Source organism: Canis lupus, chromosome 19 (genome assembly GCF_048164855.1).
Source record: "Canis lupus baileyi chromosome 19, mCanLup2.hap1, whole genome shotgun sequence".
Lineage (NCBI taxonomy): Eukaryota > Metazoa > Chordata > Mammalia > Carnivora > Canidae > Canis > Canis lupus.
Window position 1 is genome coordinate 2161770 of NC_132856.1, and position 17994 is coordinate 2179763.

The 17994-nt window shown below is 45.9% G+C and overlaps 1 protein-coding gene across 1 annotated transcript in view; it reads right to left on the reverse strand.

The window, feature by feature from the left end:
• ZXDC (ZXD family zinc finger C) overlaps positions 1 to 17994 on the reverse strand; it is a 44570-nt gene that overhangs the window by 1932 nt on the left and 24644 nt on the right. Inside the window, exons 8-9 of the mRNA XM_072784845.1 lie at positions 3769 to 3938; positions 1681 to 1782 (exon numbers count right to left, since the gene is read on the reverse strand). Coding sequence (XP_072640946.1) covers positions 1681 to 1782; positions 3769 to 3938 — 272 coding nt within the window. The remainder of the gene's footprint in view (positions 1 to 1680; positions 1783 to 3768; positions 3939 to 17994) is intronic.

Below are 17994 nucleotides of genomic sequence, written 5' to 3' on the forward strand. Positions count from 1 at the left end.
GCCCGTGGGCAGCAATAGCGGCTGCACCACCACCCACCTACCCACCCCCTCCTCCTGCTACAACTCTCCCACTGCATTAGATCCAAGGCAAGGGTAAATATCTTTCGGCCAATTATTAGTACACTACCAGATTTAAGAATGATCTCATGAGTGGGAATACCACACAGAATGGAGTCAACACATGTGAGGTCTTCTGAATACACATTCCCCAACTGCATTTGAAGGGACCACACTCCAGCGGTCTGGGAGCCCCACCAGCCCCCTCTGTGTACCAGCACTTCACTCAATATCTGTTTTAGACGTTAAAGAAAATGCTGAATAACTGCTGGGGATTTACCCCAAAGATACAGATGCAGTGAAACGCCAGGACACCTGCACCCCGATGTTTCTAGCAGCAATGTCCACAATAGCCAAACTGTGGAAGGAGCCTCGGTGTTCATCAAAAGATGATGGATAAAGAAGATGTGGTTTATGTATACAATGGAATATTCCTCAGCCATTAGAAATGACAAATACCATTTGCTTCAACGTGGATGGAACTGGAGGATATTATGCTGAGTAAAATAAATCAATCGGAGAAGGACAAACATTATATGGTCTCATTCATTTGGGGAATATAAAAATAGTGAAAGGGAACAAAGGGGAAAGGAGAAAAAATGAATGGGAAATATCCGAAAGGGAGACAGAACATGAGAGACTCCTAACTCTGGGAAACAAACAAGGGGTGGTAGAAAGGGAGGAGGGTGGGGGGATGGGGTGACTGGGTGATGGGCACTGAGGGGGGCACTTGATGGGCTGAGCACTGGGTGTTATGTTGGCAAATTGAACACCAATAAAAAATAAATTAAAAAAAAAAAAAGAAAAATGCTGAATAGCCCAATTTGAATACAAGAAAAAATTACCACATGTATGGATTTTAGAAATAAGTAATCTAAGGCTGAATTATTAGAAATTTGATAAGCTACTTATTTTATTTTATTTATTTTATTTTATCTTATCTATTTTATTTATTTATTTTATACTTATTTATTTTATTTTATTTATATCTTATTTATTTATTGCCAAATCTACATTACCCACTGCCGCCTACACTTGGTTCATCCACTTACTTAAGCAAACCTTCCTGGGTCTGTTTTCCCATAGGTTAAACTGTGGCTGATCTGGGAGCACCTGGCTGGCCAGTCGGTTAAGCATCCAACTCTTGGTTTGGGCTCAGGGTCGTGAGACTGAGCCCCATGTCAGGCTCCAAGCTCAGAACAGAGCCTTCTTGGGTTTCTCTGCCTTTTCCTCTGCCCCGTCCCCTCAAATAAATAAATCCCTTTTTAAAAAAAAAAAACCCCAAACTGGACAGCCTTTCTCCTAGGAGAAACTTGACTAGAATTTCTAAATATGAAATATTTAAAGAATATATTAAACTTGACCTTATTTACAAGTAGGGGCTACAATGGTGAGCAAACCTGAGCCTCAGTTTTATTGAGGCTTTATTCTCAGTCTTTCATTTCTTGGTCACTTACCTACGTCTTCTAGAAACCAGCAAGACATCCTGGCAACCAACCCAGTGAGTTTCCACTAGAGCCCTACCTCAGTGACAAGTCTCAGAAAGCCAGACGCTTCATGACAATCTTACTAACAAACCCAAAGAGTTGTTAACAAACCCAAAGAGTTGTAAGGCGTCCAAACCTGGAGGACGTAGATGGGCAAATCCACAGCATACAGGGGGTGGAAGGCAGAAGGCTGTGGGCTGAGGACCAACGGCGAGGCTGCTTCACTGGAGGGGTCATCCTAGGGAGGCAATGGCATGTCTCATTTACCAAGCACAGCACCATTCCTCACCTTGGCCTGAGGATTCCCGTTGCTCAGATACATATCCACCGGATCCCAGGAGAGGCCACAGCAGGCGCCAGCTGAGGCCTGAGGACCCAATAACTGAAATAGGGGGCTGGGGGCTGCTTGCCCCTCCTCCTGGTGCTCAGTCTCTCCCCTGTTTCCAGCCTGCAGCCCATCCCTCCTGCCATGTGGCTACTCCGCACTCCCAGGCCTTTCTCTGGAACTCCCCGATGCCCAGAACCTCCCGCCAGCCTAGGCCCTGATTTCCCTCCTGTGGGCTGTTCCTGAACACTGGCAGAGATTCCCATTGCCCTCCCTGCACGCCCCCCGGCTCACCAGCGGCTGCCCCACACTGCAAGAGAAGGCCCATCTCTGCCCCGATCCATAGTCAAGCTGGTCTCCCGAGAGGGGAGGCTCCTAGGCCCCTAATCAGGCAAGCAGGAAAAGGTACACCATCTAACATTTCAGTGTTCACGTGCAGGCCCAGCCCATGGTGGCCCACCGCCCAGCCACTCAAGCTGGTGCCACTGCCACCATCAGCATCGCCCAACCTTCTCCCAGCCTCACGAACCTCCTGTGCTGAGCATGACCACTCGTACTTCACAGACAATAAAACTGAGGCTCAGAGAACTTAGGTAACTTGCCCCAGACAATACTGGCTGGAAAGGGAAAGGTAGAGGATTAAAAGTGAGATTTCTCTGCCTCAAGGCTCACATCTTCAACTGGGTGTCTCAAACAGCGCTTCTCCCTTTCCAATGAGTGCCTTTGCTGCAATGGCACCAGCTTCCTTGAAGTCGCAGAGTCAGAGCCTCCAGTCTTGCCTTCCCCAGGTCTCACCTGCCAGCCGTGACCACGTTCAGAAGGGCTCTGCTGGTTCTCCCCCCGCCCCACAGCCCCCATCTGGGGAGAGCCCTGACCGGTCTACTGCTCTAATGCCCTGGCCCCACAGCAGGCAAGAAGAGACCTGTTTTCCTGCTCACCCTAAGCCTAAGCTTCCTAGGTCCCACTGCCACCACGTTAGCTTCTTGTTTTCTGTAAGAGCAAGGCTGTTCCCTGGCCCCGTCTCCCAAGCCCTCCCCGCCCCTCTTAGACTCTTCACAAGCGGCACAGTCCTATCTCCTCGACAAGCCTCTCCCAGAACTAGAGACCCCATGGATCTGGCCTTCTCCCCATTCGGAGCCAGCTCAGCCCTCAGAAGTCTCGGATACCTCTGTGCCTCCTCTAGCTGCCCCAGGGTGCAGAGAACACAGGCACTGCTCAGGGAAGAGGTGGCACGTGATCAGGGCAGGGCTCTTCTCTCCCCTAAACAGCCCCAATTTATTGTTCCTCTTCCAGTTCCTCCAAAATGAGACTGGAAACCAAGGTGTACCCATTGTGTCCAGTGGGTGTTCAGGGAGTGAGTGGCTGTCAGCTGCAGGTGCCCGTGGGGCCCCCGGCACAGTCCAAGAGGTGGCTGGCCTGCCTGTGAGGGGCTCATTTTGTAGGGAAGACAGGCGGGGAGCGGGGGAAAGCTGGTATCTTGAACACATAAAGGCTCCATCCTCGGCTGCACTGCGAGCCCTCCCCAGAGGGCAGCTACGAGGAGGCCTGAGGCCGGAGCAGGGCTGCACCTCCACTTCACAGCCCCAGCGGAGAGGTGTGGCACACAGACTTCACGGGCCGCAGACACGGGAGGTGTGGGGACAGTGAGGCGTCAGTTCTGGTGACCATGAGAGCTCAAACACCGCGGGACAGGATGGGAGGGAGGGAGCTGGGGTGACAGTCATCACCCAGGACTAGGGATGCTTTGAAGCAGGGTGGGGGCAGCTCCTGAGAGGGAGGAGCTCCAGAGGGGTAGAAACTCAGGAAACCGACCCGAAGACAGGCTTCCCCCAGTCCCACCCGGCCGGCAGCTTGGCAGCTTCCCGGCGACTGGCACCCCTTGGGCTCACTGGCTCTTACCTGCAGCAACTGGACCTGAACGCACTGCACACCGGCTGCTGGAGCTGGTCCTGGCACACCTCCACTGGGCACCACTAAGTTCCCGTACAACCAACCAGTTGGGCTTGTGTGGCAGTGAGCAGGACTGGCCATGCCACCTTTCATTTTCCTCTGAGCGGGACCTGAGGCTCCTACAATGAAACAAACCAACACATGCAGTGTGGGTGGCTGCTCAAGCCCTGCCCTAGCCAAGGCCACACTCTGGGGGCACAGCCTCCCCGTCATCACTGTGCACAGCCCTGCATACTCCAAACCAGCTCATAGAGAGTCATGGTGAAAAAAACCAAGATTTTGATTAGAAAACGTAGCAAACTCACACCCATGTCTTCTGGACACTCGGCAATCAGACCCGCGGTGTTCATTCCACGGGGGCAGAGGCCCCTCCTTACCCTGCAACCCCAAGAACAAGAGCTCCCCCAGACCATGGCGTGCAACTACCACACAGAGCCGCAGAGCCGCAGGTGCTCAATAAGCTGCCAAATCCTTCAGGCGTTTTCTGCCCAAGGTCCCTTTCAAGAGTCATCACTTCATTGAATGAATAAGAACATGCTTTTCAAAATAATTAAGTACAAAGAAGAAAGGAACAATCCGAGCACCCAGAAACGGTCAGCGCATGGTTTGTGAGCAGCAGGAAAGCCCAGACCAGTGGCCACTGACTCCACAGTCTGACCTGGGACAACAGCCTAAGCTCTGGCCTCCTTGTGAAATGGGAACAACACTCCTTACCTCAAAGTTCTGGGAGGATTAAGGAAATATGTGATACAAGTTCAGAACAGTGCCTGGGTCCTAGTAAGTGCCACGGAGTTTCAGGTGCGGTGACGGCTGTGTGCAGGCAGCCCAGGACAGGCGAACACGAATGACTTCATACAGTTTTACAGTGACCCTCACACAGGCTGATAATAATAAAAGCATTTAGTTTTTGTTGGATTTAATAAAATGAAAAGGAACAGGTGAAACTGAAGAATGTCCTGAACTTCCAGAAAACACATCTTCGTGAAAATTTCTCATGATTTTTCAGGACATTAACAGGGAAAAGAGGAAAAACATGAGAGGCTGTGTTCTTTGTGTAGGTCTCTGTACTCCAAGTTTCCATTTTATTATTCTTTTTTTATTTATTTATTTTTTCAAGTTTCCATTTTAAACAGGAACGGTCGACTCTGGCACACAGGATGCACCGCCTCCATTACGGCAAGTTCTCCTGTAGTCTCAGGGCCAGCACCGGCCTACAGGTCCGAGCTCTGCAGCTGCGCCATGTGCTACGGGGGCGCCCCACGCTGATGCCCGCCTGCTCCTGCCCATTGCCCCAGCAGGGTTTCCCACAAGCTCGGGACTGCTCCCACCCAGGGCTGTCTGCGGCCTCCGCACCCACGGGACAACCTGGCTGCCAGGAAACTCTGGGATCACTCTCCCTAAGCCTTGCACTTGACAGACACAGCTCTTGGCGTGGGGGCCTGTTATTTCCTTCCTGGATGCTGAGGGATTCTTCACCTTGGTGGCAAGTCTCGGTTCTCAGGGAGCATGTGTGGCGCCCCCTTCACTGCAGGGAAACGCAGACCCAGCACAGCTGAGCACCTGCTTCCCCTTCCATCCGTCAGCGCCTGGGCCTCAGGGAATCCAGTCCCCTTGTGAGCACAGCTCTGGCCTCCTCCGTGCTCCTAACTGCCCTGTGGGCGGCCCAACCGCAGACCAGCACTGGCACCTGGGTGAGCCAGCAAGGTGCGGTGCTGGGGCCCGGGATCCGCTTGCTCTTCTCTAACAGCGAGAAACTCTACATCACTTCCTATTCTCCCTGAACCACGTGTTACTCCTCTCAACTTCCGGAACGTGCCGTTAGGCTCTGAGGTCCTGCACCACCCGAGCGCGCATCACATGCACACACGCACATAGAGTTCGTTTGAAGACTTACTTATACTTTCTAAAGCTGAAATCTTCATCTGAAAAACCCAGTTACCACTGCAATTATTAGAGATGCAAACGCAACCAAAATAACAAAACCTATTAGAAACTCTGATAATGATGAAATATCAAAAGCAACATTGTACTATAAAAGCACTGAGAACTGTGACTTTTTCCAGGAGGCTCAGGCGGCTGCGTCTAAGTACTTCTCTCTAAGTACTTCTCGTTGCTAGCCTCAGACTTGGTCAGCACAACTTCTGCCAATTAAGAAACATTTTAAATAAAATACTCCTGTGCTTTAGATGTAATTTCATCACAATGACAGCACTCCGGTGCAGCTCGCGGGGATCTGTGCACATCTGTGCACGCAGCGCTGGCAGCAGCAGTCTGGACCATCAGGACACTGCTCCTGCCTCACAAAAGGTCCGATTTCACTTTTCAGTTCAAATAAACACCAAAGCATGGTTTAAGGGGTATTATGAAAACCACTGTGAAATCGCTTAAGGAAAGCATCAAGTAATGTAGCTCTTTTAAAATTTAAACTCAATTAATTAACATACAATGTATTATTGGTCAGAGGTCAGTGGTTTATCAGTCTCATACAACACCCAGTGCTCATCCCATCACCCAGTTACCCCATCCCCTACCCACTTCCCATCCAGTAGCCCTCAGTTTGTTTCCTATGATTAAGAGTCTCTTACAGTTTGTCTCCCTCTGATTTTGTCTTGATTTTTCCTATCTTTCCCTATGATCCTGTTTAGTTTCTTAAATTTCACATATGAGATCATAAGTTTCTCTGATTGACGTTATTTCGCTTAGCATAATATCCTCTAGTTCCATCCATGTTGTTGCAAATGGTAAGATTTCATTTTTTTAATGGGCTGAGTAGTATTCCAGTGTGTGTGTGTGTGTGTATGTGTGTGTGCGTGTGTGTGTGTGTGTATCCTCTATCCATTCATCTGTTCAGGGACATTCTGGCTCTTCCCATAGTTTGTCTACACTGGACATTGCTGGTATAAACACTGGGATGCAGGTATCCCATCATTACACTACATTTGTATCCTTTGCATAAATACCTAGTAGTAGTGTAATTGCTGGGTCACACAGTAGCTCTATTTTCAACTTTTTAAGGAACTTCCATACTGTCTTCCAGAGTGGCTGCACCAGTTCACATTCCCACCAACAGTGTAAGAGGGTTTCCCTTTCTCCACATCCTCTCCAACATTTGTGGTTTCCTGCCCTGTTAATTTTCCCCATTCTCACTGGTATAAGGTGGTATCTCACTGTGGTTTTGATTTGTATTTCCCTGATGCCAAGTAATGTGGAGCACTATGTGCCTGTAGGCCATTTTTACGTTCGTTAGAGAGATATCCATTCATGTCTTCTGCCCATTTCTTGATTGGATGATTTGTTCACAGGGTGTTGACTTTGAGAAGTTCTTTAGATTTTAGATACTAGCCCTTTATCTGATACGTCATTTGCAAATCTTGTCCCATTCTGTAGGTTGTCTTTTCATTGTGTCAACTGTTTCCTTTGCTGTACATAAGTTTTTTATCCTGATGGAGTCCCAATAGTTCATTTTTGCTTTCATTTCCCTTGCCTTTGGAGACGTGCCTAGTAAGAAGTTGCTGTGGCCAAGATCACAAAGGATGTTTCCTGAATTTTCCTCTAGGATTTTGGTGGATTCCTTTCTCACATTTAGGTCTTTCATCCATTTTGAGTCTATTTTTGTGCATGGTGTGAAAAAATGGTCCAGTTTTCCCAATACCATTTGTTGAGGAGACTGTCCTTTTTTTCCCCATTGGATAGTCTTCCCTGCTTCGTTGAAGATGAACTGACCATAGAGTTGAGGGCCCATTTCTGGGTTCTCTCTTCTATTCCATTGATCTATGTGTCTGTGTTTGTGCCAGTACCATATTGTCTCAAGGATCACATGTAATACAGCTTGAAGTCAGGCATTATGATGCCCCCGGCTCTGGTTTTCTTTTTCAACATTTCTTTGGCTATTCGGGGGTCTTTTCTAATTCTATACAAATTTTAGGATTATTTTTCCAGCTCTGTGAAATAAGTTGATGGTATTTTGATAGGGATTGTACTGAATATATAGATTGCTCTAGGTAGTATAGACATTTTAACAATGTTTGTTCTTCCAATCCATGAGCATGGAACATTTTTCCATTTCTTCATGTTTTCCTCAATTTCTTTCTTGAGTGTTCTATAGTTTTCTGAGTATAGATCCTCTGCCTCTTTGGTTAAGTTTACTCTTAGGTATCTTATGGTCTGGGTACAACTGTAAATGGGATTGACTCCTTAATCCTTTCTTCAGTCTCATTGTTAGTGTATAGAAATGCCACTGATTTCTGTGCACTGATTTTATATCCTGCCATGTTGCTGAATTCCTGTATGTGTTCTAGCAATTTTGGGTTGGAGTCTTGGGTTTTCCATATAGAGTATCATGTCATCTGCAAAAAGTGAGAGTTTGACTTCTTTGCCAATTTGGATGCCTTTTTCTTTCTTTTTGTTGTCTGACTGCTGAGGCTAGGACTTCCAGTACTATGTTGAACAGCAGTGGTGACAGTGGACATGCCTGCCATGTTCCTGACCTTAGGGGAAAAGTTCTTAGTTTTTCCCCACTGAGAATGTTATTTCCTGGGGGCTTTTCGAAGATTGCTTTTATGATATTGAGGAATGTTCCCTGTATCCCTACACTGGAGAGTTCTAATCAAGAAAGTATGCTGTATTTTGTCAAATGCTTCTCCTGCATCTCTTGAGAGGATCATATGGTTCTTGTCCTTTCTTTAATGTGGTGTAACCACACTGATTTGCAGATGCTGAACCACTCTTGCTTCCCAGGAATAAAACCCACTTGGTTGTGATGAATAATCCTTTTAATGACTGTTGGATCCTATTTTGGTGAGAATTTTGGCATCTATGTTCATCAGGGATATAGGTCTGTAATTCTCCTTTTTGGTGGGGTCTTTTCTGGTTTAGGGATCAAGGTAATGCTGGCCTCATAGAAAAAGTCTAGAAGTTTTACTTCCATTTCTGTTTTTGGGAACACCTTCAGAAGAATATATATTAATTCTTCTTTAAATGTTTGGTAGAATTCCTCTGGGAAGCCATTTGGTCCTAGACTCTTCTTGTTTCTTGGGAAATTTTTGATGACTGCTTCAATTTTCTTCTTGGTTATGGGTCTATTCAGGTTTTCTATTTCTTCCTGTTTCAATTTTGGCAGTTTATACATCTCTAGGAATGCCTCCATTCCTTCCAGATTGCTAATCTGCTGGCATATAGTTGCTCATATGTTCTTAAAATTGTATTTCTTCGGTGTTGGTTGTGATCACTCCTCTTTCATCATGATTATATTTATTTGGGTCCTTTCTCTTTTCTTTTTGATAAGTCTGGCCACGAGTTTTATCAATTTAATTCTTTCAAAGAACCAGCTCTTAGTTTCGTTGCTGTGTTCTACTGTTCTTTTGGTTTCTACTTCATTGATTTCTGCTCTAATGTTTATTATTTCTCTTCTCCTGCTAGGCTTAGGCTTTATTTGCTGTTCTTTCTCCAGCTCTTTCAGGTATAGGGTAGGTTGCATATTTGCGACCTTTCTTGTTTCTTGGGAAAAGCTTGTATTGTTATACACTTCCCTCCTGAGCACCTCTGCTGCATTCTGTTCCATGGTTTCGAACAGTTGTGTTTTCATTTTCATTTGTTTCCATTAATTTTATTCTTCTTTAATTTCTTGGGTTGACCCATTCATTCTTTAGTATGATGCTTTTTAGTCCCCATGTATTTGAGTTCTTTCCAAATTTCCTCTTGTGATTGAATTCCAGTTTCAAAGCAGTTTCGAAGTCTGAAAATATGCAGGGAATGAGCCAATCTTTTGGTACCAGTTGAGACCTGATTTGTGACCCTATATGTAATCTATTCTGGAGAATGTTCAATGTGCACTCGAGAAGAATATGTATTCTGCTGTTTTAGGATGGAATGTTCTGAATAGATCTGTTAAGTCCATCTGGCCCAGTGTGTCATTCAAAGCTCTTGATTCTTTGTTGATCTTCTGCTTAGATTATTGTCCATTGCAGTGAATGGGGTATTAAAGTCTTCTACTATTACTGTGTTATTATTGATGTGTTTCTTTACTTTTGTTATTAATTGGCTTATATAATTGGCTGCTCCCATGTAAGGGACATAAATATTTAAATTTTTAGATCTTCTTGTTGGATAGACCCTTTAATGATGATATAGTGACCCTCCTTATCTCTTATTACACTCTTTGGTTTAAAAATCTAATTCATCTGATGTAAAGACTGCCACCTCAGCTTTCTTTTCATGTCCATTAGTAGGATAAATGCTTTCTACCCCCTCGCTTTATTATTTTTTAAAGATTTTATTTATTTGAAAGAGAGAGCAAGCACAGAAGCAGGGGGAGCAGTAGGCAGAGGGAGAGAAAGAAGCAGGCTCCCCACTGAGCAAAGAGCCCAATGCGGGGCTCGAGCCCAGGACCCTGGGATCATGACCAGACCTGAAGACAGATGCTTAACACACTGAGCCACCCAAGTGCTCCCACCCCCTCACTTTAAATCTAGAGGTATCTTTGGGTCTAAAGTCTCTTACAAAAAAAATTAAATAAATAAAGTCACTTACAGACAGCATTTACATACTGGGTCTTTTTTTAATCCAATCTGATACCCTGTGTTTTTTTCATTGGGGCATTTAGCCCATTTATATTCAGAGTAACTATTGAAAGATATGAATTTAGTGCCATCATATTACCTATAAGGTCACTGTTTCTGTATATCGTCTCTGTTCCTTTCTGGTCTATATTATTTTTGGGCTTTCTCTTCACTTAAAGGATCCCTTTCAATATTTCTTGTAGGGCTGGTTTGGCGATCACAAATACCTTTTGTTTCTGTTTGTCCTGGAAGCTTTTTCTCTCTCCTTCTATTCTGAATGAGAGCCTTGCTGGATAAAGTATTCTTGGCTGCATGTTCTTCTCATTTAGGACCTCGAATAATACCCTGCCAGTCCTGTCTGCCCTGCCAGGTCTCTGTGGAGAGATCTGCTGCCAATCTAATGTTTCTTTCCTTGTAGGCTATGGACCTCTTGCCCAGAGCTGCTTTCAGGATTTTCTCCTTGTCTCTGAGATTTGCAAGTTTCACTATTATATGTCAGGTGTTAACCTCTTTTTATTGACTTTGAGGGGGGTTTTCTGTGCCTCCTGGACTTGGATGCCTGTTTCCTTCCCCAGATTAGGGAAGTTCTCCACTATAATTTGCTCCAATATACCTTCTGCCTCCCTCTCTCTCTTTCCTCTTCTTCTGGGATTCCAATTATTCTAATATTGTTTTGCTTTATGGTATCAATTATCTCTCAGATTCTCCTCCTGTGATTCTAGTTACCTTTTTCTCAGCTTCTTTGTTCTCTATCATTTTGTCTTCTATACCACTAATTCTCTATTCTACCTCATTTATCCTAGCAGTTAGGGCTTCCATTTTTTATTGCATCTCATTAAATAGCTTTTTTTTTTGACTTGTTATAGTTCTTTTATTTCTCCAAAAACAGATCTAGTGTCTTCTATGCCTTTTTCAAGCCCAGCTAGTATCTTTATGATTGTTACTCTGAACTCCAGTTCCAACATCTTACTTAAGTCCATATTGATTAGGTCCCTGGTAGTCAGTAACTGCCTCTTGTTCTCTTTTTTGAGGCGAGTTTTTCCATTTTGTCATTCTTGGCAGAAAGTAGTCACTTGTCTATTTGTAGAGTTGCAGCTATTCTTTTCTTAGATCTCTGGCTGAGTTCGCAGGTGTTCAGAATGATTTAACAGCCATCTAGCAGAATTCCTGGGGCCAGACAAAACTAAGGTCTCCTACTCCACCATCTTGGACTCCACTTTTTTTTTTTTTTTAAGATTTTATTTATTTATTCATAGAGACAGAGAGAGAGAGAGGCAGAGACACAGGCAGAGGGAGAAGCAGGCATCATACAGAGAGCCTGATGTGGGACTCGATCCAGGGTCTCCAGGATCATGCCCTGGGCTGCAGGCGGCGCTAAACCGCTGCGCCACCGGGGCTGCCCGGACTCCACTTTTTAAGCTACTTTTAAAAGCAAGCAATATTTAAATATGTATATCCACTATTTATTATCTAGCTTTATAAGACAAAAACAAGATCACGTTGAGCCATTTCTCATGTATCTTGTAATGATTCAATGAAAGCTGTGTAGATCATATTCTATATGTTACCTATGAAGCAAGAAGTATGATCAAAGCCTTGTGTCCCTTCACCAGACGTGTACTACCATGTATGCTATGCAAACAATGGGAAATTTAAGTAAAAATCATGTGGTCAAAATTGGAAATGGATGCCATTTAATTTTGCCAGACATCAGCATTACAAGTTTCCATAAAAATCAGTATACACTGCTGGAAAAACTAGTCAGCAATCAAAATTTGGTTGTATTTTTATTAAAACGACGCAAGAGGCATTAATTTTATAACAGAAAATAAGGTGGACTAAAACTAGAATACCTGGTGACACATTATAAGCTAAACTGGTTTTAACGGCCGTATTAGCATACACCATCACATTCTCTTTTCAATCTATTCCTTCAATCCAGTACCTGACAATCTGGTAGTCCTACCAACACCACAGTGGCACTGAGAAGAATCGCTGCCTCTAACTGGAAGTGCTCTAGCACCTTCTCTGGTTAATGACTTGTTCTAGGGATGAAATGTCAATAGTTAAAAAAACTGCTCAGGTTTATATACACGAACACTGCTGCTTTTGTGGGATTCTCCTTAAAAGCAGTTCCTGCTAGGACAAGAGCAGAAGGGTGAGAAAGTTGAGAGCTCACACACCCAGGGCCCGAGGCAGTATACTGTATACTGTATATCAGTTCAGAACATCTCAACATACCCTCCTAAAACCTGTGCATGAGGAAGGCCCAGCTGGCCACAGTGGCCCGAGGCAGTCTTGATGCCTGTATGAGTGAATCCATACAAGATGCCTCCCTGAAGCCAGCACTCTGAAGTGTCCTGGATCTGGGGCTCTGGAAGACTGTTTCTATACACACCCTGGAGTGCTTCACCATAGGGAGCTTGGTGGTGGGGTAGGACTCAAAGGCGAACAAGAGAGCCTGCAGAAGTCCTGGACCCAAACGCAGTCTCAAAGATTACTAATGGAAGATGACAATGTGAAAGCAGATCCCCTTCAAACTAGCCATGCTCCCCTCCCCTTCAAAGTCTTCTCATCCACCCCAGGTCCTAGAAGACAGGCTGAACACTTCCCATAGGCACCCTGAGAAAGCTGCAAGGGAAGAAGGCAGGACTAGGAGAGGGGAACCTGGGCTGGCACGCTGAACGCCCCACACCCAGCCTCTTGACTCCCTGCTCAGAAGAAAAAATGCCTTCACCAGCTGGATTCATGGGAGCAGGGTGCTGGGTTACATGACTCCAGACAATCTACTCTGCCATCTGGTAGTGTGCTGTCAACATGTAAATCAGCTGAAACCTACACCCTTCCTGAGTCAGGATGCTGGAGGCTTAAAGCCAACAAATAGTCTCTACATAGAACCCCACAATGGCCATGCAGCCATCCTCACAAGTAAAAGATGCCATGGCATTAAATGTAATGTGACTAACTTAACTCATAAACTGATGTCAAGAAACAAAAAATTCCTCATAGTGGAAATCTAGAAAACTTCAGGGGGCAAGTCATCTTCATAATGAACTGAATTTTGCTTCAATAATCTCAACATTTATCTGAAACACTGGATTGTGCAGATAACCTGAAAGAGCAGACAGAAGAGAAAGATAAAGCTAGTCAGCAAGTTGACATCTAGGTAGAGAGACCTAAAAGACAACCCTATTTGGGGATGAAATAGTCAAGTGATCAAGAGTACACCGATGCATAGTCCTGAGTCCCTACTGACTCATCCGTGACCCACACTGCAGCATGATCCCCTCAGAGAGTCACTATCAGAATAGGTGAGGCCTGTAGCATACAGCCTGGCTCTGGCAAAGCACTCTGCCCACACACCTCCTGACGATGCCCCTATACTGACAGCTACACAACGCAGTGCCAACTCAAGCTCGTGGCATCCTCAGCCTGGGAGGGATCTGCACTGAAGATGGTCAGCTCTCCATCCTGCATACCACTGGCTCCGATGTCTTGCTTCCCCCCACCAGGGGTGTGTGTGGAGGGATAGGACTTTGGTCTCGTGCAAGCTTTCTCTGCTGGAGATCCTCACTGAACCACAGAACACAGTGAAGTATGTGAGTACCTATTCCCCAATTCTCCTGAGGATGGGAGGCTGGACTCATTACATATCCTGGATGGTGCCGGGGCTTAATGCTCTTATAGTTTCGGATGTGTTCAGTCCTACACGGCTATTAAAGGATATACCACAAAACAGATTTATTCACAAGAAAAAATATTCATGTTCAACAGCAAAGAACAGATAAAAGTATACGTGTATCATTGAAATAAGTAACAAGCATAGTTTATACACTAAACATTTAACATCAAAAGGCTGAAGTGGTTGGTGGTGGGACTGCAGGGGAAAGTGCCTAAGAAATCCACCATTCTTCTTCCCAAAGACTGAACCAACATTACCAAACCAGTGAAGGAATGTGAATCTTAAGCTTATGCCAGCCTGCATGCCCAAGCTCCGGCCGCCCCACCTGTCTCTGTCACAGCACCGGCCGAGTCTCAGCACCAACACTCCTCCACAGGCCTGGGTCCCCAGCACAGTGGTCTCCCTGCCCCATTATTACTCTTTTTCGAATCTTGCATGGAGATTTTAACTAAGTTATTCTTCCAGATGAACTTAAAACTGGCAGGTGTTTTTTTTTTCTTTTAGAAAGTTCCTTTGGGATTTTTAAGGAACTGAATAAAAGATGTAAACTTTGAATTGAATGTTCCATCCCAAGTACATAGTAAGCTGTAAACAGGACCTTATCCAGGCTCAGGCATATGCATCACTGGGAATCCTAGATATTTTATTACTTTTATTGCCATTATGAGTGAGATTTATTATTGTTTTTCATTATTGTTTTTCTGATTATTCTAATAGAAAAGCTCTTCATGGGATATATCTTAACGTGTTTTGTGCAATTATCTTTGTTTGTAATTATTTGAGTCTATTCCCTTGGGTCTTCTAAGCCTAATAATCATCATCAATAGGTAGTCACATCTTCCTATTTGATTATCTATTTTTCTCTAAAGCTTCCATAAAAATGTCCAATGTTATTGCAGTGTTGGCTTGGTTGGTTCTTCCGATTATAATAGGAACACATCTCCTCATTGAAAACAACGTTGACTGCTATTCTAACTTGCTCTCTATTATTAGGGAAATCTTTTTAATTCCTAGTTAAGGTTTATGATTTTTAAAAATCAGCAACGATGAGTTTTTTCAACTGCCTTGTTTGGCATTAGTGAAGATAACGTGGTTTTCCTTTGGTTTTCTAATGTGGCAAGTTATACAGACAGCTGCCTAACCCTGGACAAGCCCAGATCATCCAGAACTCAGGTGCTAGTATTCTACTCAGGAGTTCCACGTCCACCTCACTCATCAAGGGTGAGCCATGCGGCTCTTGTGTGCTGTAGAGCTGGCAGGCTGACTGAAGGTTCTGGAGCCAGTCAGCCTGGGATTCCACCCCTAGGGCAGTCACCCATCACCTGTGCAGCCCCCACCAACCTCATCTCTGTGCCTCAGGCTCCTTACCCAGAAAATGGGACTGTATAGAGCTGCACGGCATAGGGCTGCTCTGAGAACTACCTCAGAACAACGCTGGGCATACAATCAGCTTGAATTAACTGTTCTACCTCTGTCCAGTGTAGTGTTGGAGTATGCTAACTGGATGGCTCTTACTTGAAAGGTGTCCAGTGATTAGCTATCAATTCGTGCCTTATCATTCTTTAAACAAATATTGACTGTATCTTTACTCCATTGGGTACTGGGCCATAGTGGTGATCCTTACCATGAAGTTTATGATGGCTGCCCGTGTTCTAAGTACAGATGTTTCTCAGGGACATACAGATGGACCTACATTCAAAATGCAGTGATGAAACAGTACAGGGCACCGTAGAAACACTGAGGGGGCCAGTAGTGCCAAGAGGCCTTGGGAAAGGTTTGGGATAACCTGGCAGCCATAATGTAGTCACAGTCCTGGGGAAACTGTTTACAGGGCATTAGGGTCCCATCAGGGCCCCAGGAACACTCTAGGTATTGCACCAGAGGGATTCCATGCCGCCAGTGAGTATACCAGTGATGGCGCACTAAGGAGCAAACACCCCAGTCAGCACAGAATCCAGAACAACGTCTGGGTCCAGGGCTGCCCATCAAGAACTGGGACCATGGGGGAAACAGCCATTGTCATAAAACTACCAAAGTGAAATGAGAACAAGGTCCTGGTTCCTCCTTCCTCCCTCCACCTAATCTCCTGCCAATACTTCCATTGGCCAACCCTGCCTGGGAGCCTAGGAAGGACAGTTCCTGAGGCTGTGAACGTCAAATCTGCATGCTGGGCAGGGTGACTTATAGTTCACATAAAAAGGCTATGCAGGGGATCCCTGGGTGGCGCAGCGGTTTAGCGCCTGCCTTTGGCCCAAGGCGCGATCCTGGAGACCCGGGATCGAATCCCACGTCAGATTCCCAGTGCATGGAGCCTGCTTCTCCCTCTGCCTGTGTCTCTGTCTCTCTCTCTCTCTCTCTCTCTCTCTCTCTCTCTGTGACTATCATAAATAAGTAAATAAATAAACAAATAAATAAAAAGAAACATTAAAAAAAAAAAGGCTATGCAGTAGCTCCCAGGGTAACAGAGAAATGGGGGCTGGCTATGGGACAGAGTGCATCCCAGCACCATCCATAGTTCACCCATGCCAGAGCACATACTTTTGGCCAAGGATGGCAGGCTTAGGCTCCCACGGCATGGTCCCACCTCTGTCAGCTGAGCTCTAAGAGCCAGGGGTCTGAAACCACGTATACACAAAGCCCTGCCACTGTTTTCCTTATTGTGCCCCAGCAAAACTACCTAGAAGGACAGGTCCTATCTCCCATAACAGAGAGGATGCTGGAGCCAGAGAGTTTAGGCACTTGCCCACAGCCACCACAAGCAGAGGAGCAGGCCTCAACAATGTTCCTGACTACTGAGCTGGTGCTCTGACCCTCAGACTCTGACACTGTCACCATGAATCACGTCATGTGGCAGCATGGATAGCACAACTCCAGAAACGTGAGGCACAGCCATCACAACTTTTATGTTCAATAAAGGCCTCCTCCTCACAAGGGTTAGACACCTGCCAGAGTCAGACTTCCATGCTCACCTGACAGCAAGGTGGGAGGACCTGCAGGGGAACAGGTGACTACCAAGGAGATAGAAAGGAAGCAAGACATGCACTCCAGCAGGAACAGCACAGGGCAGGCATAAAGCTAACAGAAACAAAGTAAGTGACAGCTGCTGGTCAATAAAGGGCAGGCCTCCATGGTCAGGACCGACAAAATCCTTATCGCCTGCTCACTGTCCAGGTGCAAGACACTTCAACTCACAGCCCATTCAGGGACAGGAGGCTTACATTTCTCCACCACCCACCACAACAGGAAATGTGTGGCCACCAAGCCCCTTTACCCTGCTTCAGATATCTGGCTATGCCAGCCCTCAACACCACAGCTCTGGTCCAGGAACCAAATGGAACCTCGGCCCCAAGGGAGCAATGAGCAGAGATGGGCCACAAGCGTACTGGCAGGAGGCTCACTCTCTGGAGAGCTGCTCAAGGCAAACATGCTGTGCTTACCCCAACCTGCAGGCCCTAACCCTGGTATGTGAAGGTCCGCAGTGCAGAGGGAACTACCATGGACAGCTAGAGCAAAATCATCCAGACCCTAAAAGCAAAGACAAGACCAGACAGCCTCCCCACAGCCTACCATCCACTTTGCTCCATCACAGGCCCCATCTGCCATCCAGAGTGCCTAAATGGAGCCTACAGGGCACGGGGGGGGAGAGGGGGCAAGGGGTGAAAAAGCCCGGAGTGCTTCTGACACACGTTTTCCCACAGCACCAGGGAGGGTTTTCTCCAGCTGCAATCCAGACTATCCCCATCCACCTCACTGGGAAGCTTCATGACACTCAAGTTCACAATCCACTCTTTCAGGCCCAGTGCCTGTGTGAATGTTCCCAGATTTCTCTTGTAAAAAAAGTTACAACTGCTGCAGCGTTCCAGTTAACAGACAGCCTGCACTGGGACCTTCCTCCTGTCCTCCCTCCCTCAGTGTGGCTCTTCTGCTCTCAGCATG